General features: G+C 44.1%; 1 protein-coding gene across 6 annotated transcripts in view; it reads left to right on the top strand.

Annotated features, from left to right (window-relative positions):
* Positions 1–23,250, top strand: part of LOC143825676 (uncharacterized) — a 48,191-nt gene that overhangs the window by 16,329 nt on the left and 8,612 nt on the right. For 3 of the 6 annotated variants that reach the window (XM_077313895.1, XM_077313892.1, XM_077313893.1), the window contains 7 exons: positions 7,036–7,115; positions 10,918–11,183; positions 12,852–12,887; positions 14,257–14,292; positions 14,967–15,002; positions 15,621–15,682; positions 17,044–17,108. In XM_077313895.1, the coding sequence (XP_077170010.1) occupies positions 7,036–7,115; positions 10,918–11,048 (211 nt within the window). In that variant the 3' untranslated portion in view covers positions 11,049–11,183; positions 12,852–12,887; positions 14,257–14,292; ... (1 more) ...; positions 15,621–15,682; positions 17,044–17,108. Of the gene's footprint in view, positions 1–7,035; positions 7,116–10,917; positions 11,184–12,851; positions 12,888–14,256; positions 14,293–14,966; positions 15,003–15,620; positions 15,683–17,043; positions 17,109–23,250 lie in introns of those variants that run through there. The other 3 variants (XM_077313894.1, XM_077313896.1, XM_077313897.1) reach the window with 3 other exon arrangements.

Below are 23,250 nucleotides of genomic sequence, written 5' to 3'. Positions count from 1 at the left end.
TTGATCAAATGTACTGGCACCCCCAAATTTTGCAGGGCTTCCCACAATTGGTTGTGATTCACACAATCAAAAGCTTTCTTGCAACTGTAGAAGAGGGACGGGGAGAGGGAGGGGGGAGGGAGCTTCCAGTGCCTTTAACGTCTATTTGGGGATAACAAAGATCTGGTATCAGATTTGTCTGTGTCAATGCCATTTGATAGGTGTGGTTCAAAGGAGAAATGGATGTGTGGGAGAATCCTTGTTTGAAGAATCTATTGTGTTTCCATTGCTTCTTTCAGGGACGCGTCTCCAGCGGACTGCAGAAAGCAGTATACATGTGGCATGCTTACTCGTAATCTCCTGATGATTCTGCTCTCCTTTACTCTTCCATCGAAATCATGCTGTTTGCTTCCAGAGAGACAATCCTTTCCTCTTCATCTGTCTGTAAAATCAAGTCATCATAATAAATCAAAATTGAGATTGAAATAAATCCTCGTTTCCCTTTTTTTCTTTATTAGAGTAGACTTCGACTGTACATAAACTAACATTAGTTGACATGCAGTGGCATTTAGGATTTGACAGTATAGCTATACTACGGTACATTGCAGTACTATATTCTGGATTTCTGGCACACAATTGGACTTCCTCAAATTTCAGGGGATTTTGAGGCACATTCTAAGGGGAACACTGACCTCCTCGTTACATGTGTCGCTAGTTGGATTGGGGATCCTCTCGTCTGATTTTCAATCACACCCAGGATAGTGACTCACCATAAAAGAGGCTGTGAGGCCTGATTCATCCCCAGAGTACAGAATGGCAGGAGGGAGGGTCTTTAGCCTTCCCACACATTCTGTTTTTGAAAACAAAGATGGCTGTGTTGGATCCTGTTTGTCTTGCTAACTGGCAGGTGATCCAGGACACATGAATCCATCTCTAAGGCCATTTTTGCTTCCATGCCAAAGGGATGCCAATACGATCTGACGGTGTGCCCTCAAACATATAAATAACATTCTTTAAGGTCTACACATTCTTGATAGCCAGTGAGTTGGAATGGGCATGCTCTGGCCTGCAGGCCCTAATCCACTTTGTCTACTCAAAGGTTTTTCCTCAAAACCTGTAGAGCAGGGGTAGTCAACCTGTGGTCCTCCAGATGTTCATGGACTACAATTCCCATGAGCCCCCTGCCAGCAAACGCCGGTAGGGGGCTCAAGGGAACTATACGATACGATAACATTTATTGTATGTAGCCAAAGGTCATTACAAAACACAATTAAAACAATATGGCACAAATATAAATAAATAAAACAATATTTCTCCAATATTGTGTATCTAAAAATGTAAACATGGACAACTAAGTTACAATAAAAGGGATAAAATGGTGTATCAAGGTGGAGGCTCCTGTAAATATGCATTAGCTCGAATCTTCCTGGCAGCCAGAGCAAAAAGTGCCACCCTATATGAGATAAAGGGGTCGACATCTGATAACAGATAGGTGACTTTGTTAAAATCCGAAATAGGCTGTGAGTTTGATAATAACTTGGCAAGGAATTTGCCCCTGGGTTCGGAGTACAGGGGACAAGCCAAAACATAGTGGGGCAGGTCCTCCACAGATGGATTTCCACATATGCACAGGCGTTGGGCTGTGGGTATTCGGAGATATCGCCCAGAGAGCATGGCTGATGGCATCATTTCAAACCGCAAAGATGTTAGGGCCATTCTAAGATTACGTGTTGTTATATTTACTATATATGATGCTCTAGAATGGTCTTTTAAAATTGTTTTATACCATGGGGCTGCTTGTGATAGCTGTATTGAAGAGTGGTCAATCAGTGAGTCAGCTTTGAACACCCAATCACTTGAATCAGAAATATTGGCTGATGTATGCAGTAAGTCATCTGGTATGGTATAGCGTGAAAGAATGGAGCTAAAAAAATCAGACCGAGTCCTGACTTTGCTCAATAAGAGCTTAAAACTTTGATGGCTTAAAGAATTAATTTGGTTGTGATGTCTTTCTTCCAAGATTTCAGAATAGCTTAGTGGGCACGGGCTTTGCGTGAGGGAAAACCAAGCTCTTCCCTCATCAGGGCTGCAGGGGACCCTTTTGGAAGAGCCAGGATACGTCTGAAGAAAAAGTTCTGAATGGGCTCCAAGCTATTGATTATTTGTTCTTTCCAGCCCCAGATGTCAATGCCATATAGTAGGTGAGGAATGACCTTGGCTGCAAAGAGCTTTAGAGCTGGGTCAACTAGAAACCCTCCCCTGGTATAATAAAATCTCAGAATGGCTCCAATGATTTTTAGACCAGAGGCCTTTATAGTTGCAAGGTGGGCATTCCAGTTTAGGGTCTCTCTGTAAGTGATTCCAGGATATTTAAATGTACTACACTGTTCTATAGGAATATTGTTTATACTCCAGATATTTTTTTTAGGTCTTTTCCTAAAAACCATAACTTTTGTTTTTGTGTAGTTGATGGAAAGGGACCCTTCCTTACAATAAGTACCCAAGTTGTTAAGTTGCTTTTTCAGACCAACTCTTGTAAGGGAAACCAGGATCATGTCATCTGCATAAAGCAGGATAGAGACCTTTTGCTGCCCAACAGAAGGGGGTACAAATTCTGGGCCCGATAGTCTTTGAACTATATCGTTGATATAAATATGGAAAAGCAGAGGGGCTAGTACACACCCCTGCTTTACCCCTTTCCTTACTGCAATTTCATTAGTTAGAGAGCCTGAAGCATTTACCCTAATTTTTGCGTGGGTGCCTGAGTGCAGTTCATGCATCAGAAACTGTAGGCGTTTATCAATGTTATTTTGCCTCAGCGTTGACCAGAGTCTGTCCCTATCAATGGAGTCAAAAGCTGTGGCTAAATCAATGAAAGCTGCGTATAGGGCTCTCGTAGGGCCTTCTGTACTGGAGTAGGCTAAGTAATGGAGGGTTTGACATTGGTCAATGGTAGAATGGCCTCTTCTAAATCCTGCTTGGTGTGGGTGTAAGATATGGTTGTCAGCATCCCAGTCCTCTAGTTTATGTAAGAGGAATTTTCCCTAGAGTTTAGATGCAATATTTAGTAAACTAATGGGGCGGTAGTTTTGTGGGTCGATCTTGTTGCCTTTTTTGTGGATAGGAACCACTATGCTTATCTTCCAGCCATTGGGGAAAATGCCTGATTCATTTATCTGGGTGAAGACCCTAGCTAAGACTGGGGCCCACCAGTTAGGGAACGCTTTAAATAAATCAGGTGGAATCAGATCTTCTCCAGGTGATTTATTGGAAGCTAAGGATGTAATAAGGCCTCTGACTTCAGCCTCTGTGACTGGGGGCCAAGCTGGTAAATTTAGAGAGTCAATGGAAATAGCCTGGGTATTTGGTTCTGTACATGGTGGGGGAGGTGGCCCGTCTCCAAAAGTTTTCGAAAAGTGTGTAAACAAGCACTTCCAGATATTTGGGCTTCAACCTGTTGGGGTGATTTTGCAAGCCCGAAAGAAATAAGGTTCCAGAATTGAGACTCATTTTTCTCCTTTACTGCCAGATTTAGTTTGTTCTACATATGTTTAGCATAGTCAGCTTTCTTGCTTTTGAGGAGACTCTTATATTGGGATCTTAATCTGATGCGCTCTAACATTCTGTTATCCTCTCTACTGAGACGGCTCAGCCTCATACATTTGACTAGCTTTTTCCTGAAGGTTTTGCATTCTTGGTCAAACCAGCCATTATTGGGGCAGGATAACAGCTTTAGAGGTCAACCGCTACAAGGACGGCCAGACCGCCACTGCCCCGGCCCTTACAGTGGACTTTGATTGCCGGTGTGGCAAACGGCTGAAAACCCTGTAGAGCTACAGAGGTTGCATCTTGGACCCAGGTTTCCTGTAAAAAAAAGAATATCGTAACCACTTAAAATTTTTGAGAATTAAGGATCATAGAATTTGTTCTGCCATCCCCCCAAGTTCCAAGATAGTATCTTTAACAGTCAGTCCGAGTTTGAAATTTTATCTAATTCTCCCCTTGAATCTGAGAAGACACATCCATTTTTGGAGGGAAGTCCATGAGTAGAGGAGGACTATTTCCGTGAAGATGGGCTGTTTTTCACAGGTTCACACTCCATTGGCTGGAAGATTGAAATTTCATCTCTGGAGCTCTGTATCTTATCTGGGAGTGACTTGGGAGAAGGGAAAACAGCTGGAGTGCTTGGTGATGAGGAAGTTTGGTTGCAGTTTGTTGGTGGGGATAGGTTTTGAAGTGCTGAGACTTCGTGAATTTTCAAAAGTTCCAACCTGAGACATTCTAGTCTGTTTGTGATGGCTAGACGTTCTGATGTTGGGAGGGTTGAAAAGGAGATTTCAAGGTGAAGATCTCCAGAACTTGAGAGTAAGCAGTCTGGTTGGCCAGGCCGTCTAGCAGGGTCCTGTTGTAATGTGTTATTTGATGCTTCCTCAGGAAGCTTTTCTGCTGGTATAGTGGTTTTATGGTGAGGAGGATTTGAAAACAAAGCAGTTGTTACAGTATTAGTGAAGACTTGAATGGGGAAAACTCCTTTAGGACCCAGGATAGATTTCTGTCTTAGGAGTAGAGAAGGCATCCTTGGACTATTGAAGATGAGCATAATTCTCTGTGCCTGATTTGCATAATTAAGGAATTCCGTTGAAATTAGGTCTATATAGAAGTGCCTCTCTGTGATTAGGGTTCTCAGATGTTTGATAGCCAGGTGCTTAGAATTCCAAGGTGGGATCCACCCCTTGTACCGGCAGATAACCAGGCAAACCTTACATGGTTGTAAAATCGGGTGTTGGAGTTTTCTTTTGTCTTCTGACTGCCTTGCGTAAGAATTCTCACAGGTCCTTGTGGTTGAACCAGAAGGAGAATAAGGTGGCTGAGGGAGAGGCCCATTAGAGGTTAATTTGGACTCCCTCAGGGTAGCTAGCCTTGAAACTGCCTGGGTAAGTATTTCAAGTAAATAGCCATTCCTTTTCAACCTGCAGAAAATACTCTCCACTGTTCTTGCAGTCAGCTCCAAGAGTTCTCCTGCAAGGTTTTCTGTGCCTCCTTTACTGTCAGCTTCTAGGGGTGAATTGTTTGAATTTAAGTTTAGGTTTTCTTCAGTTTCTGCCAGAAGAGTAAAACGATTCTTGATGGGGATGCTAAATGTTGAGGCATTGCTGGTCACAAAGTAATCCCCTATTCTCATCTGTTTTTGAGCTGGCAACTTTAAATCCTCTCCACACCTGCGTTTTACTCCCCTTCCCATATGATGAGTGGCAGCAGAGATACCTGAACAATTAAAGAAACAGGTAAGCAGACAAGCAGAAAATTGCTCCAAGCTGAAAACAATTTTTTGTAACGTTGTAGTTCTGTAAAACAGTGGTTAATGAAAAAAACAATTCTCCCCTTTTGTACTAAAGCTGCCTATTGGAGAGCTTGAAGTTAGGCTGCGATTTATGGCCCTCTGCCAAGGAGGCACTCCTTGATAAGAGCTGCTCTTCCGTGGTTGGTATAATTAACAAAATAAGATTGAGGAATGCCTTCAGTTCAGAGTAGCACAAGATAGCACACAGTCACAGACCTTCAGGAAACTTCAATTAGCCGAATAAAATAACAGAATAAAATATAACTTGCGGAGCGGGATAGCCGGTGTTTCTATCTGGACGCCATCTTGTTTCCAACACGGGCTTGTTATTCAAACCCAGAATTGTAGTCTATGAACATCTGGGAGACCACAGGTTGACTACCCCTGCTGTAGAGGGTTGTCTCTCTCTAGGGAACCTCACAACCTCCACCTGAGCCCTGTATGGAATTGCCCGCTGAGAGCGTCAGGACTTCCAGATTCGCTTCCACATTTAGAGGTTTTGCATCTTTTTCTCTCATTGCCCAGCACCTGGTCCACCTGGGGACAGTTTACTGCTTTTTGTGCTTCTGGAAGAATAGCCGCTTGACAACTGCCAGCCTTTCTCATGGTGCCCCACCATAAAACAGCATGTCTGAGAGGCTGGAGTTCTACTCGCAATCAATCTTCTGAAGTCTTAATTAAAAAGAAAATGCCCATGACCATACTTTTAGCATATCACCATAATGAACTAGGGATTCGAAAAGGAATGGGTAAAATGCAAATCCGTTGTCCAACTCTCTATACATGCTCTAAAAGCTGTTAAAATGTAGAAGCTCCAAATCTCTGCAGTGGTTCCTGAACTTTTTTCAAACTTAGCTCACAAGTCCAAATTTATCCAGGGCTAGCCTAAGACTTACTCCGGTCTAGGAAGCTGTCTAGAAGCCATCTGGACAGCTTGCTGCACACTTACCCTAGGTTGAGTGGGTTTAAAGTTTGTTCTTTGCTTGTTTCCATCACAGTGGTTTAAATGTCGGCACAAGATAGGAGCCTATTGTTTCAGGGCTTCAGTTTTCATACTGGAGCCCTGAGGGAGGGGGTGTCTCCGTAAGAGATCGGCTCAAGAAAGAGCGAGGCTTACCAGGCTGGGTGGGCCTAGGGCTCTGAGCCAGGTGGCTGGGTGGCTGAATGAGGTGGGTGCCTATCCACCAAGCCACTTCCCTGGGGTTAGGTATCTGGGGGCAAGGAACCCACCACCCTGGCTGGGATGAAGGTGGGTAGCAGGGTGCCCCCAGAGCCAGGGCATGAGCAGCCGGACAGTTGATGGTGGGCTCTTCTTCTCATGCTAGGCCAACCCTCTGGCTGGAGGCTTGTGGATTTTGAATAAAAGCTGTGGCCTTACTACTGCCAATCCGAGTCACGTCTTGCTTGCCCACATGCCCTCCTGCCAGTCAAATGTTTAACCAATGTGAAATATATGTAAAAATAATTAACTACACCCATTTGGGAAACCCTCACGCAGCTCCAGAGTTTGATCCGTGTTTGAGAAAGCCTGTTTCAGGCACGTTCTACCCATAGATAAAATCCCAAGGGATCTAAACAGAGCCTTTAAAATTGACCTAGGTGGTGACATCATAAACTTTATGGCACCAATGAAAAAGGCTGTACAGGCTGTACTGCGTCTTAATGTCTTATGATAGTGCTCTGAATTGGAATTTCTCTGACCATGTTGGTTTTAGGCAGAACTGTGGAAGGCCTCTTCCTCACAGAAGAATTTTGGATAACTTAACTGCCAGTGAAATCCATCTTGAAAACTCAGGTATCTTCCTCTTTGTTTCTTGATATATCATGCATCTGTTCCTAGAATTTTCCTAATTTCAGAATTTAAGGTATATTATCCTCGGTTACTGGAGCATGGAATATAGGGCTTGATCAGCCAGCTCATTACACTGAGAAGAAATGTTCCAAAGAGGGATACAAATCAGGGACATTGCAGGAGGACATTAGTACACCATGTCTAACAAGAAACTATTAAATAATGTTGGAGAACATAGCATTATTCATAGAATCATAGAGCTGGAAGGGGCCATACAGGCCATCTAGTCCAACCCCCTGCTCTATGCAGGATCAGCCCAAATTCAATTCAGTAGAATTGTGCTTCTGGAAGAATCACAACTGTTTTTAATTCGAAAGCTGACTTGTTTGTTGACTGTCACTACCACCTCTCCTTCAGAACTGCAGCCTGTGGAGGGGCCACTGTGGTCTCCTGAGCAACCAGTGCATGTAAAGTGCTGTCAAGTCCCAAGTCCCTTCTGCTGACCCCAGCAAGGGGCTTTCAAGGCAACCATGAAGCAGAGGCAGTTTGCCCTGGCCTTCCTCAGCATTGTGGGAAACTCTGCTTGTTGTTTTCTTTCAAAACAGTTTATTGCAGGGGTAGTCAAACTGCGTCCCTCCAGATGTCCATGGACTACAATTTCTATGAGCCCCTGGCAACATTTGCTGGCAGGGCCTCATGGGAATTGTAGTCCACAGATGTCTGGAGGGCCGCAGTTTGACTACCCCTGGTTTATTGGCATTGATTTTACATTGTTGACTGCCCGCCTTTTCAGTTTGCTTATATTATTTCTGTGTGATCCTCTTGTTTTGGGGTCCATTTTGCACGGTGCAAAAGCAGAAGTGAATCACCAATGTTTTTAAAAAGTCTCCCAGTCTTGGCTGGCTTGCCATTTCCCGGAGAAAAGGAAGCTTATAGGAGAGAGGTGTAGCCCCATTCCCACTGATTACGTAAGGTTTCCAGAGCATTAGCCATGAATTGGAAAGAGGCGGAAGGAAGGAAGAGTATAAAGATCCCAGCACACAGAATGTGCCGCACAGAAAGAGAGAGAGAGGTAAAGGGAACACATACCCAGGGGGACTCATCCAGCCCACCAGTTTCCTGCTTCCGGATTGCAAAAGGCTCTTGGTAAATGCAGGGTATTGGGAGACCTGAATTGTGAAAGGTATCTTTCTGGTGGAAAGAAAGGTTTCTTGAAAGGTATCTATCTGGTGGAAAGAAAGGTTTCTTGAAAGGTATCTTTCTGGTGGAAAGAAAGGTTTCTTGAAAGGTATCTATCTGGTGGAAAGAAAGGTTTCTTGAAAGGTATCTTTCTGGTGGAAAGAAAGGTTTCTTGAAAGGTATCTTTCTGGTGGAAAGAAAGGTTTCTTGAAAGGTATCTATCTGGTGGAAAGAAAGGTTTCTTGAAAGGTATCTTTCTAGTGGAAAGAAAGGTTTCTTGAAAGGTATCTTTCTGGTGGAAAGATCTCTGCTGGACATCTCCCCACAGGGTTCCTATAGCTGCACCTGTGTAGCATTGCCACGTCCAAGCTGGCCTCTGGCCATTCAAGGGAGGGTTGGGTTGCCCATCCAGGTTGCGAAACTCCTGGAGATGTGGAATCTGGAGAGCTCAGGGACCACGACGAGGGAAAATGCCACAGAAGAAGAAGAGCTGGTTTTATACCCTGCTTTTCATTGCCCAAAGGAGTCAGTCTCAAAGTAGCTTACAGTCAGCTGCCCTTCCTCTCCCCACAACAGTCACCCTGTGAGGTGGGTGTGGCTGAGAGAGACCTCTAAGAGAAACTGCTCTGTGAGAACAGCTCTAAAATGACTGTGACTGGCCCAAGGTCACCTAACTGGCTGCATGTGGAGGAACGGGGAATCTAAACCGATTCTCCAGATTAGAGTCCACCACTGTTAAGGACCATGGGCAGGACAGGGACCACAGTGGACAGGGACCTGAAGCAGTCTCTCTGCAGCACTCCCGAGATTGGGGGTTCTGCAGAAAGCCCATAAACAGTCCCCCCCCCAGCTCTGTGGGGTGCATGGTGTCAAGGGGAAGCTTTTCCTCTCTTGCATCGTCCCCCGCTCATCCCCCTTCTCCCTCCTTCTCTCCCTTCCTTTCATGCTCTTTTTCGTCCCCTTTCTTTCTTTCTTTCTTTCTTTCTTTCTTTCTTTCTTTCTTTCTTTCTTTCTTTCTTTCTTTCTTTCTTTCTTTCTTTCTCCCTCTCCCCCCCTTCTTCCCTTTTCCTTCCTTTATCCTTCCTTCCTTCCTTCCTTCTTCCTTCCTTTGTTCCTTCCTCCTTCCTCCTTCCTTCCTTCCTTCCTTCCTTCCTTCCTTCCTTCCTTCCTTCCTTCCTTCCTTCCTTCTTCCTTCCTCCTTCCTCCTTCCTTCCTTCTTCCTTCATTCCTCCTTCCTTCCTTCCTTCCTTCCTCCTTCCTTCCTTCCTTCCTTCCTTCCTTCCTCCCTCCCTCCCTCCCTCCCTCAGCCTCAATGTTACAAAAATCTTGACCACTGCAGACTGGAGATTAGCTGTTTAGCCTGGAGCCAGGTATTCCTAGGAAGACTCAGCTTTCCTTCCCCTCTGTTCCCTGAAGCTCACTGGCTGCCTCATCATCAGCCATTTTCTCTTTCAGCCTAATCTACAGCACAGAATTGTTCAGGATAAGCAGATATAGTAGACTTTCTGCAGCAATAGGAAAGAGGCACAGCCCAGTATCATGTTACGCATGGCAGGATCCCTGCCTTATGCCTTGGCACTCTGTCTTCTATAACCAATGGCACCCCACAATAGTCTAGGCTTAAGCTAAAGCCATGACACTGCTAGGGTCAGCCAAGCCAGGCCAGACTCCATCTTAGAATCTTGCTCTCTGCCTTAGGTTTGAAATGACAGCCTTTGCCTGGCCCAGAGGTGCCTCTGGACTCAAGCTTGCATCAGCTCACCCCCCCCCCCATTGTATTTCTAAGTGAGTGGACTGGCTTCCTCCTGTTTGCCTAAGGGCTCCTAGGAAAATCCTTTGTCTTGCAACATTTTTCACACTTGGCCCCTCTGCCAGGGGATATTTCCCCCACATCCTGCCAGCGAGACCTGATGGCTCTCTTCCTCAGAGCCATTAATACCTTTATCCAAATCCATTTACAGCCATCACCCCCCCCCCACTTGGCCAGGTATTGTCCTAATCTCTGGGGACCCTGGAAACTTCCAGCACATGCTTACCTGAGCCTTGTCACATAGCCCCCTTCCCAAAATCCTATAAAAACTGTGGCTTCACACAGACACTCTGAGTGTCTTCCAACCCGGGACCTCCCACGCTGGTTCGTGCTTCTTCCTCTGACCCACCACTCCTTGGACAGGTAACTATCAAGCCTTCCACTCTTCCTCCCCCTTCTCTATATGACTGCTTGTACGTGTGTTAGCTAGTTGTGTGTCTTTTTGTTATTTTCCTTTCCTTATATTAATATTTTAGCATTTAAATCTGTGTTTGCCTTGAGTTCCTACAGGTGTAATAAACCCTCGTATACAAAGGTAACGATCCGATAACGCTAAGTTACCCCCCTCTCGCAGCATTTTGGGCTAATATTCCCCACAAGCTCAAAGATACGTGTTTTTAGGACACGTGTCCACGCAATTTGGGTAACAATCACCCTTTGTGGGTCATGGTTATGCTCAGTAAAAATGAACATTGGATCAAAAGAGGCCTCTCCCAGAATAAATCAGCAAACCTCCTTGGACCCCCAGTTGCCCTTAATTTATTTGCCTTCTTGGTATTCTGTGTCTTATTCTTGGTTTCCCCCTTCCTGGTTTAGATGATGGCTGCTTGTGGACGATCGGTTTCTCTCTTCATCGTGACTTGCTGCCTGGTTTGGCTTCACCATTCTGTGGCGCTATCAATCAGCCGAGGGCCCCGTTCCCCTTTGATTACTCCACAAGAGGATGAGCTGGATAATTATTTCAGCGTTATCAGGAAGTATTACGATAGCCGCGGGAATTTCCCTATATGGCAAAAAATGGTGTGGGAAATAGTGAAATTTTTTCAAGCACTCGAACATTATCACAATAGCAAGATGGACAGGTGAGCCGAATGTGAACACACAGATTAAGCTGCCTTATACTGAATGAGACCGTTTGTCCATCCAAGTCAGCAGTGCGTAGTCTGACCGGAGCCATGACCCCTCCCTTGGCTTCCTGTGCTCTATATTGCTCTTTCTCTCAACAGAAACACCCGTCGTCAAAGCAAATGCTAATAACATTGAAGCGGGCTGGGTTTTTTGTTGATTTTTAAAGGTATTTTTCTTAGGAATCTCCAAACAAAAGTTAAAAGTTCAGAGAAAAAAGGAAAAAACGTCCAAGTAGCTTGACGATCAGGCCATGTGCATTTACCAATGAAACCAAGGGCCAGCTTGGTGTTGTGAGACCAAGCGTGGTGGAGCATCAGCTTCTTATGTGGTGAAGCCAAGTTTGATTCCCCATTCCCCCACATGTAGCCAGGTGGGTGACCTTGAGCTTTTCACAGTCCTCTTAATGCTCTTCTGACAGAGGAGTTCTGTCAGAGGTCTCTCAGCCCCACATACCTTATAGGGTATATGTTGTGGCGAGAGGAAGAAAAGATGATTGTATGACGCTACAAGCCAGCCTTGCCTAAGGGCAGTGGCCAATAAACTGAAAATAAATAAATACTTTGAGACTCCTTCAGATACTGAAAAGTGGGACATAAAACCCAATTCTTATACAATAATAGGATTACTAACTGTACTATATCTTAACACCGCCCGCGGCAGCACGGGCGGCGCAGACTAAATATTGCGATAAGGCCTTGGGGGGAGGAGTTAGGGTGGGCTCTGTCCGTGATCAGGAAGGGTGCAGGTTGGCCCCTTCCTCCAGACTGACAATGGGAGGGACAAATGCGGCTCGCAGTTGCTCCCTTGCCGGCGGCCTGACGTGTCGAGAGGCGCAAAGTGCCTCCAAAGCAGCAGGCCGCTGCCACGCCGCCAACTGCGGCCTGCCCACTCAGGGGCCGCACACAGCCCCGCTAGCGCCCGCTGTATTCAAGGTACAGTGGGCTTGATTACTAATTTCATATATGTTGTAAACTTCTCTGAGGCCAGCTTGCAGGGAGGAGCAGTCTAGGGAATGAACAAATAAATAAGTAAACATAAATATTATTCTAAATTTTTTTCAGAATTAATACCTAACAATTTTACTATTCTCTATAACAGTGGTCCCCAACCTTTTAATCACCGGGGACCGGTCAATGCTTGACAATTTTACTGAGGCCCGGGGGGGGGGGTAGTCTTTTGCCGAGGGATGATGCCACTGCCTGAGATCCTACTCCAGTTGCTTTTCCGCCGGCGCCCCTGACTTCCTGCCACGTTCTGGGTGGCTCTGCCAGCAGCAGCTGCACAGTGTGACAAAAAGGGGGAGCCCCAGCCATGGCGGCTGCTGGAGAGCACCAAAACTGAGCTGGTGGCAGAGTGGCAGGGCAGCCCCTGAGGCAGCAGCCGGAGAGAAGGACGAGGAGGAGCCGTGCCTATCCACAATTATTTAGAAATAGTATACAATTTGTATTTTAAAGCATTATGGCTTGGTACTAAACCTTTTTAAAGTTGAAAAAAAGATGTTTTCCAAGGAATCTCCATACTTTTTCTTCCACACATTTTCTCTATCTATGTTTATTGACTTAAATTCTTCTACTGAACTAAATTCTTTTACTTTAGTTATTAATACTTCTCTTATGTTTAAGGGGTCCTCCATCGCCAAACCCAATTCCACCAAAAAGGTATGGATTCATAGCCCTATTTTTTAAACTTAATACCTACATTCTCCTCATTGCATCTTATCCTCCTATTCAAAGTTTAAAGAGCTCCAATAAACAAGAGAGGTGACAGTGGGCAACCCTGCCTTGTCCCTTTTTGAATTTCAAAAGGTTTGGTTAATGGTACCTGCTGCCTGTGACTCACCAACTTTAAGACATATTCTCCAAAATTAATTCCTTCTAAACCTCTAGTTCAGGTTTCTTCTAAACTCTAGTTCAGCATCTTAGAAAGCCAAGGCTAATTCTCCTGCTTACTTCTCAAAACCACCATCAGCAATTCACTTTACTCCTTTTCATGCAGAAAGACATAGACCAATTATGCACGGCTACAGCTGTGCTGGGCCACATGCTGTTATGTGCACGGAGTCATTTATTCATAGGGAATAAAATACACATATATACAACTCAGGGGCAGACAGGTTCCACTGTGACGCATTGTGTCCCTACATGAAGCCGGGGATAGCATGGAAATGCTGTTCCAACATTGTGGGGGTCAAATGCTCTGTTTGGCTCTCCATCGGCACAAATTCAAACAGGGCATTTTGTGTCTCTGCAGGGCCCCTCCAGAGTGGGGATGAGCCAGGCTTAAATGGCCTGGCTGTTCCCTATAAACACAGGCCCAGGCTGGCATGAATGCTGACGGCACCCACTTGAAGAAAGGGAATGCTAAAAAATGGAGCATCGGCGGCCAAAACACGGGCCATGGCCGTGAAGGGGCTGGACTGATGGTGATGTCGTACATCTCCTGATGTGCGAGTGCTCCCCCAGCTCATCCCTCCCATGTATAATTGGTCAAAAGATGCTTCCATTTAGCAATGAATATTATTGTTTTACCTCTAGCAAAATTAACCATATTATTATTATTATGTGCGAAGTCGTGTCCGACCCATTGTGACCCCATGGACAATGATCCTCCAGGCCTTCCTGTCCTCTACCATTCCCCGGAGTCCATTTAAGTTTGCACCTACTGCTTCAGTGACTCCATCCAGCCACCTCATAAATTAACCATAATCAACACCTTATTTTTTTCCCTTTCATACCAAAAAAAAAACAAAAAACCAAAAACCATAAAGGGGCTTCCATTTAGCAATGAATACTATGATTGTTTTCTCTTTAATCCAAGTAGTCATCTCTTCAAACTAGTCATGCTACTGTTACCATATATTAAAACAAAGTTCTATTTTCTAGCTTTTCTTTTTTATACTTTATAAGATTCTCCTTACTCCACAGATCCACAATCATCTCCATTTTTCCATTTCATGTCTTCACTTTATTAATTTAATTTCTTCTCTTAAACCAATTTATATGTATTAATACTTCACTTTTCTTTTAGCCGTTCGTCAAAGATAAAAGCAATCCCACTGAGAAGGTATGGATTTATAAGCCTCTTCTTAAAACTGCCAGTCCTCTGAACTTATTATATGCTCCTATTCAAAGTTTAAAGATCTATAATAAACAAGAGAGGTGACAGTGAGCAATGCTATCTTTTCCCTTTCTGAATCTCACAGGGTTTCATTGATGATATGTGCTGTCTGGGAGGGAAAAATTGAATTCAGCGGCAACAGGGTTGCTGCAGAATTGATACCCAAAAGACTTTTCTTTTTTATTCTTTATAAGATTCTACTTACTCCTATGAGCCTCTTTTGGCGCAGAGTGGTAAGGCAGTTGAAATGCAGTCTGAAAGCTCTGCCCGTGAGGCTGGGAGTTCTATCCCAGCAGCCGGCTCAAGGCCGACTCAGCCTTCCATCCTTCCGAGTTCGGTAAAATGAGTACCCAGCTTGCTGGGGGGTAAACGGTAATGACTGGGGGAGGCACTGGCAAACCACCCCGTGTTGAGTCTGCCATGAAAAAGCTAGAGGGTGTCACCCCAAGGGCCAGACATGACTCGTTGCTAGCACAGGGGATACCTTTACCTTTACCTTTTTACTTACTCCTCAGAACCACAATCATCTCTTTATTTTTTCCATTTCAAGTCTTAAATTATTGATTTAATTTCTTCTCTTAAACCAAATTATATGTATTAATACTTCACTTTTCTTTTAGCCGTTCGGCAAGGAGAAGACCAATGCCACTGAGAAGGTAAGGATTTATAAGTTTCATCTTAAATTTTAAAACCTCCAGTCATCTCAACTTATTATATGCTCCTATTCAAAGTTTAAAGATAAACAAGAGAAGTGACAGTGAGCGATGCTATCTTTTCCCTTTCTGAATCTCTCAGGGTTTAATTGATGATATGTGCTGTCTGGGAAGGAAAAAATTAACTTCATTAGGCAAGAAGGTTACTGCAGAATTGGTACCTAAAAAAAGAAAAGTGTTGGCATTTGCTGGCAGGAGCTCATGGGAAATGTAGTCCATGGACATCATTTAGCAGTTTGACTACCCCTGCCTTAAAGGGATGTAGCTAGAGTGCAGACAGAACAAGAGGAAGGTTTAAGTCTTTTTCAACTTGCTAATTGACTGTTGTGGGATTCTTTTCCTTTAAGTTTTGGCCTTCTGGTCCATGTCAACCAGCAGGCTGTTGTGGAGGAGGGTGGAATGAAAATCAGTTATCCAGATATGAATCTACTGATCTTAACCATGACATCATGCTGGTTCTCATCGTAATGTAATTTAATGACTCAGTGGACTAAACTCAGAGCCCTGTTGCCTAATACAAGTTTTATTGGAGGACTAAATGTACTTTTCATTTTCACTCAGATGGGATGGATTTTAGCAGGCAGACACTACGTGAAGCTCCGTATGCTGGCTGAATACAAAACGTAAGTCTAATCATTGGAGCAGATTGCTTAGATTGTGCTAACAGCTATGTTTTGGAATCTATTGCTTGCCTCCTAGAATGACAAATGTTTAGCGTTCTTCTCAAGTTTGGTCCTGTATGTTTTTGAAATATGCAGCTCAGTGTTGTTGTCAGCCATTCAGTCCATTCTGACTCTTGGTGATCCCATGGCACAGCTGCCATGACATTTTCTGTCCAGTGTCCATTTTGATCGTGTCTATCCACCATATTCTTTGTCAGCTTGGTTTCATTTTTCCACTGTCCAGTGCTAGCATAACTGGTTTCTCCGTTGAGTTGGATCGTATAATATGGCCAAAGTACGTGAGCCAGAGTTTTGTGATTTTGCCTACCAGTGATAGATCAGACTTCATGCACTGTAGTATTTCCTTGTTTGTGACTTTGCTATCTATGGAACCCACAGGAGTCTTTTCCGACACCAGAGTTCAAATCAATCGCCTTTTCTCTCGTCCAATTCTTTCACCCTCCAACTTTCACAGCCATAAGTGGCTATTGGGGTTATGGCAGATATAACTATTCTACATTTGGTAGTCAGGCATGTGCCCTTGCTTTTCCCTGTTTGGTTCATTTCTGAGTGACCCAGAGCAAATTGAAGTTTTATTTCCATACTGCAATTGCCACTCTCATTGATTTGTGATTGAAGAAAAACGAATTCTTGAATGTTTTTCATTTCTTCACCATCAATTGTTATTGTGATATATCTGTTTTTGCAGTGGTCATTATTTTTGTCTTTTTAGTGTCTATGGAAATGTCAAATTTCTTACTTCATTGACCTTTAATCAGCTGTTCAAGGCCTTCCTTAGCTTCTGATAGGAGGGTAGTGTCATCAAGCATACCGAAGATTATTTATATTACTTCCTACAATCTTAATTCCATTGTTTGATTCTTTGAGTTCAATTTGTCTCATAATGATCTCAGCATACTAGTCAAACAGGAAGGGGGAAAGAATACAATCCTGGCACATTCCTGTCTCCATTTTGAACCAGTCAGTGTCACCAAACGTGTATGTATAATGGCTTCTTGGTCTGTATAGAATGACTGCATCAGTTTGATCAAATGTACTGGCACCCCCAAATTTTGCAGGGCTTCCCATAATTGGTTGTGATTCACACAATTAAAAGCTTTCTTGCAACTGTAGAAGAGGGACGGGGAGAGGGAGGGGGGAGGGAGCTTCCAGTGCCTTTAACGTCTATTTGGGGATAACAAAGATCTGGTATCAGATTTGTCTGTGTCAATGCCATTTGATAGGAGTGGTTCAAAGGAGAAATGGATGTGTGGGAGAATCCTTGTTTGAAGAATCTATTGTGTTTCCATTGCTTCTTTCAGGGACGCGTCTCCAGCGGACTGCAGAAAGCAGTATACATGTGGCATGCTTACTCGTAATCTCCTGATGATTCTGCTCTCCTTTACTCTTCCATCGAAATCATGCTGTTTGCTTCCAGAGAGACAATCCTTTCCTCTTCATCTGTCTGTAAAATCAAGTCATCATAATAAATCAAAATTGAGATTGAAATAAATCCTCGTTTCCCTTTTTTTCTTTATTAGAGTAGACTTCGACTGTACATAAACTAACATTAGTTGACATGCAGTGGCATTTAGGATTTGACAGTATAGCTATACTACGGTACATTGCAGTACTATATTCTGGATTTCTGGCACACAATTGGACTTCCTCAAATTTCAGGGGATTTTGAGGCACATTCTAAGGGGAACACTGACCTCCTCGTTACATGTGTCGCTAGTTGGATTGGGGATCCTCTCGTCTGATTTTCAATCACACCCAGGATAGTGACTCACCATAAAAGAGGCTGTGAGGCCTGATTCATCCCTAGAGTACAGAATGGCAGAAGGGAGGGTCTTCAACCTTCCCACACATTCTGTTTTTGAAAACAAAGATGGCTGTGTTGGATCCTGTTTGTCTTGCTAACTGGCAGGTGATCCAGGACACATGAATCCATCGGTGGGATGAAGAGGGCTCTCTAAGGCCATTTTTGCTTCCATGCCAAAGGGATGGCAATACGATCTGAGGATGTGCCCTCAAACATATAAATAACATTCTTTAAGGACTACACATTCTTGATAGCCAGTGAGTTGGAATGGGCATGCTCTGGCCTGCAGGCCCTAATCCACTTTGTCTACTCAAAGGTTTTTCCTCAAAACCTGTAGAGCAGGGGTAGTCAACCTGTGGTCCTCCAGATGTTCATGGACTACAATTCCCATGAGCCCCCTGCCAGCAAACGCCGATAGGGGTCTCAAGGGAACTATACGATACGATAACATTTATTGTATGTAGCCAAAGGTCATTACAAAACACAATTAAAACAATATGGCACAAATATAAATAAATAAAACAATATTTCTCCAATATTGTGTATCTAAAAATGTAAACATGGACAACTAAGTTACAATAAAAGGGATAAAATGGTGTATCAAGGTGGAGGCTCCTGTAAATATGCATTAGTTCGAATCTTCCTGGCAGCCAGAGCAAAAAGTGCCACCCTATATGAGAGAAAGGGGTCGACATCTGATAACAGATAGGTGACTTTGTTAAAATCAGAAATAGGCTGTGAGTTTGGTAATAACTTGGCAAGGAATTTGCCCCTGGGTTCGGAGTACAGGGGACAAGCCAAAACATAGTGGGGCAGGTCCTCCACAGATGGATTTCCACATATGCACAGGCGTTGGGCTGTGGGTATTCGGAGATATCGCCCAGAGAGCATGGCTGATGGCATCATTTCAAACCGCAAAGATGTTAGGGCCATTCTAAGATTACGTGTTGTTATATTTACTAAATATGATGCTCTAGAATGGTCTTTTTAAATTGTTTTATACCATGGGGCTGCTTGTGATAGCTGTATTGAAGAGTGGTCAATCAGTGAGTCAGCTTTGAACACCCAATCACTTGAATCAGAAATATTGGCTGATGTATGCAGTAAGTCATCTGGTATGGTATAGTGTGAAAGAATGGAGCTAAAAAAATCAGACTGAGTCCTGACTTTGCTCAATAAGAGCTTAAAACTTTGATGGCTTAAAGAATTAATTTGGTTGTGATGTCTTTCTTCCAAGATTTCAGAATAGCTAAGTGGGCACGGGCTTTGAGTGAGGGAAAACCAAGCTCTGCCCTCATCAGGGCTGCAGGGGACCCTTTTGGAAGAGCCAGGATACGTCTGAAGAAAAAGTTCTGAATGGGCTCCAAGCTACTGATTATTTGTTCTTTCCAGCCCCAGATGTCAATGCCATATAGTAGGTGAGGAACGACCTTGACTGCAAAGAGCTTTAGAGCTGGGTCAACTAGAAACCCTCCCCTGGTATAATAAAATCTCAGAATGGCTCCAATGATTTTTAGACCAGAGGCCTTTATAGTTGCAAGGTGGGCATTCCAGTTTAGGGTCTCTCTGTAAGTGATTCCAAGATATTTAAATGTACTACACTGTTCTATAGGAATATTGTTTATACTCCAGATATTTTTTTTAGGTCTTTTCCTAAAAACCATAACTTTTGTTTTTGTGTAGTTGATGGAAAGGGACCCTTCCTTACAATAAGTACCCAAGTTGTTAAGTTGCTTTTTCAGACCAACTCTTGTAAGGGAAACCAGGACCATGTCATCTGCATAAAGCAGGATAGAGACCTTTTGCTGACCAACAGAAGGGGGTACAAATTCTGGGCCCGATAGTCTTTGAACTATATCGTTGATATAAATATGGAAAAGCAGAGGGGCTAGTACACACCCCTGCTTTACCCCTTTCCTTACTGCAATTTCATTAGTTAGAGAGCCTGAAGCATTTACCCTAATTTTTGTGTGGGTGCCTGAGTGCAGTTCATGCATCAGAAACTGTAGGTGTTTATCAATGTTATTTTGCCTCAGCTTTGACCAGAGTCTGTCCCTATCAATGGAGTCAAAAGCTGTGGCTAAATCAATGAAAGCTGCGTATAGGGCTCTCGTAAGGCCTTCTATACTGGAGTAGGCTAAGTAATGGAGGGTTTGACATTGGTCAATGGTAGAATGGCCTCTTCTAAATCCTGCTTGGTGTGGGTGTAAGATATGGTTGTCAGCAGCCCAGTCCTCTAGTTTATCTAAGAGGAATTTTCCCTAGAGTTTAGATGCAATATTTAGTAAACTAATGGGGCGGTAGTTTTGTGGGTCGATCTTGTTGCCTTTTTTGTGGATAGGAACCACTATGCTCATCTTCCAGCCATTGGGGAAAATGCCTGATTCATTTATCTGGGTGAAGACCCTAGCTAAGACTGGGGCCCACCAGTTAGGGAACACTTTAAATAAATCAGGTGGAATCAGATCTTCTCCAGGTGATTTATTGGAAGCTAAGGATGTAATAAGGCCTCTGACTTCAGCCTCTGTGACTGGGGGCCAAGCTGGTAAATTTAGAGAGTCAATGGAAATAGCCTGGGTATTTGGTTCTGTACATGGTGGGGGAGGTGGCCCGTCTCCAAAAGTTTTCGAAAAGTGTGTAAACAAGCACTTCCAGATATTTGGGCTTCAACCTGTTGGGGTGATTTTGCAAGCCCGAAAGAAATAAGGTTCCAGAATTGAGACTCATTTTTCTCCTTTACTGCCAGATTTAGTTTGTTCTACATATGTTTAGCATAGTCAGCTTTCTTGCTTTTGAGGAGACTCTTATATTGGGATCTTAATCTGATGAGCTCTAACATTCTGTTATCCTCTCTACTGAGACGGCTCAGCCTCATACATTTGACTAGCTTTTTCCTGAAGGTTTTGCATTCTTGGTCAAACCAGCCATTATTGGGGCAGGATAACAGCTTTAGAGTTCAACCGCTACAAGGATGGCCCAGCCCTTACAGTGGACTTTGATTGCCGGTGTGGCAAACGGCTGAAAACCCTGTAGAGCTACAGAGGTTGCAGTCTGGTTGGCCAGGCCGTCTAGAAGGGTCCTGTTGTAATGTGTTATTTGATGCTTCCTCAGGAAGCTTTTCTGCTGGTATAGTGGTTTTATGGTGTGGAGGATTTGTAAACAAAGCAGTTGTTACAGTATTAGTGAAGACTCGAATGGGGAAAACTCCTTTAGGACCCAGGATAGATTTCTGTCTTAGGAGTACAGAAGGCATCCTTGGACTATTGAAGGTGAGCATAATTCTCTGTGCCTGATTTGCATAATTAAGGAATTCCGTTGAAATTAGGTCTATAGGGAAGTGCCTCTCTGTGATTAGGGTTCTCAGATGTTTGATAGCCAGGTGCTTAGATCCACCCCTTGTACTGGCAGATAACCAGGCAAACCATACATGGTTGTAAAATCAGGTGTTGGAGTTTTCTTTTGTCTTCTGACTGCCTTGCCTAAGAATTCTCACAGGTCCTTGTTGTTGAACCAGAAGGAGAATGAGGTGGCTGAGGGAGAGGCCCATTAGAGGTTAATTTGGACTCCCTCAGGGTGGCTAGCCTTGAAACTGCCTGGGTAAGTATTTCAAGTAAATGGCCATTCCTTTTCAACATGCAGAAAATACTCTCCACTGTTCTTGCAGTCAGCTCCAAGAGTTCTCCTGCAAGGTTTTCTGTGCCTCCTTTACTGTCAGCTTCTAGGGGTGAATTGTTTGAATTTAAGTTTAGGTTTTCTTCAGTTTCTGCCAGAGGAGTAAAACGATTCTTGATGGGGATGCTAAATGTTGAGGCATTGCTGGTCACAAAGTAATCCCCTATTCTCGTCTGTTTTTGAGCTGGCAACTTTAAATCCTCTTCACACCTGCGTTTTACTCCCATTCCCATATGATGAGTGGCAGCAGATATACCTGAACAATTAGTTAAAGGAACAGGTAAGCAGACAAGCAGAAAATTGCTCCAAGCTGAAAACAATTTTTTGTAACGTTGTAGTTCTGTAAAACAGTGGTTAATGAAAAAAACAATTCTCCCCTTTTGTACTAAAGCTGCCTATTGGAGAGCTTGAAGTTAGGCTGCGATTTATGGCCCTCTGCCAAGGAGGCACTCCTTGATAAGAGCTGCTCTTCCGTGGTTGGTATAATTAACAAAATAAGATTGAGGAATGCCTTCAGTTCAGAGTAGCACAAGATAGCACACAGTCACAGACCTTCAGGAAACTTCAATTAGCCGAATAAAATAACAGAATAAAATATAACTTGCGGAGCGGGATAGCCGGTGTTTCTATCTGGACGCCATCTTGTTTCCACCACATGCTTGTTATTCAAACCCAGAATTGTAGTCTATGAACATCTGGGAGACCACAGGTTGACTACCCCTGCTGTAGAGGGTTGTCTCCCTCTAGGGAACCTCACAACCTCCACCTGAGCCCTGTATGGAATTGCCCGCTGAGAGGGTCAGGACTTCCAGATTCGCTTCCACATTTAGAGGTTTTGCATCTTTTTCTCTCATTGCCCAGCAACTGGTCCACCTGGGGACAGTTTACTGCTTTTTGTGCTTCTGGAAGAATAGCCGCTTCCCAACTGGCAACCTCTCTCATGGTGCCCCACCATAACACAGCATGCCTGTGAGGCTGGAGTTCTACTCGCAATCAATCTTCTGAAGTCATAATTAAAAAGAAAATGCCCATGACCATACTTTTAGCATATCACCATAATGAACTAGGGATTCGAAAAGGAATGGGTAAAATGCAAATCCGTTGTCCAACTCTCTATACATGCTCTAAAAGCTGTTAAAATGTAGAAGCTCCAAATCTCTGCAGTGGTTCCTGAACTTTTTTCAAAATTAACTCACAAGTCCTAAGACTTTTTAGTGCCCTAGGCCAGTGGTCCCCAGTCCCCACTGGTACTGGTCCGTAGATCAATCAGTACCGGGCCACGGCTCCTCCTCGTCCTCCTCCCCGGCTGCTGCCTTGGGGGCTGCTCTGCCACTCTGCTGCCGGCTCACCTTAGGTGAGCAGAGTCCTTTGTGGCGTGGAAGGTGTTCCCCTGCAAAGCAATCACACCCTCTCAAAGTTAAGGAAACATTTTCAGCAAGCCACAATATAAACCAGTCATTAATTTTTAGAGTTATAGGGGTCTCTTCATAATTGCAAAATGATTTCATGAGGTATAGAACAAGGAATTCTTGTTACATACGTGCCTGTACTCCGGTCTAGGAAGCTGTCTAGAAGCCATCTGGACAGCTTCCTACACACCCACCCTAGGTTGAGTGGGTTTAAAGTTTGTTCTTTGCTTGTTTCCATCACAGTGGTTTAAATGTCGGCACAAGATAGGAGCCTATTGTTTCAGGGCTTCAGTTTTCATACTGGAGCCCTGAGGGAGGGGGTCATAAGAGATCGGCTCAAGAAAGAGCGAGGCTTACCAGGCTGGGTGGGCCTAGGGCTCTAAGCCGGGTGGCTGGGTGGCTGAATGAGGTGGGTGCCTATCCACCAAGCCACTTCCCTGGGGTTAGGTATCTGGCGGCAAGGAACCCACCACTCTGGCTGGGATGAAGGTGGGTAGCAGGGTGCCCCGAGAGCCAGGGCATGAGCAGCCAGACAGCTGATGGTGGGCTCTTCTTCTCATGGCCTCTTCCTCACAGAAGAATTTTGGATAACTTAACTGCCAGTGAAATCCATCTTGAAAACT

This window comes from Paroedura picta, chromosome 16 (genome assembly GCF_049243985.1).
Source record: "Paroedura picta isolate Pp20150507F chromosome 16, Ppicta_v3.0, whole genome shotgun sequence".
NCBI classification, from domain to species: Eukaryota; Metazoa; Chordata; class Lepidosauria; order Squamata; family Gekkonidae; genus Paroedura; species Paroedura picta.
This window is presented reverse-complemented; position numbering and strand designations above follow the sequence as displayed.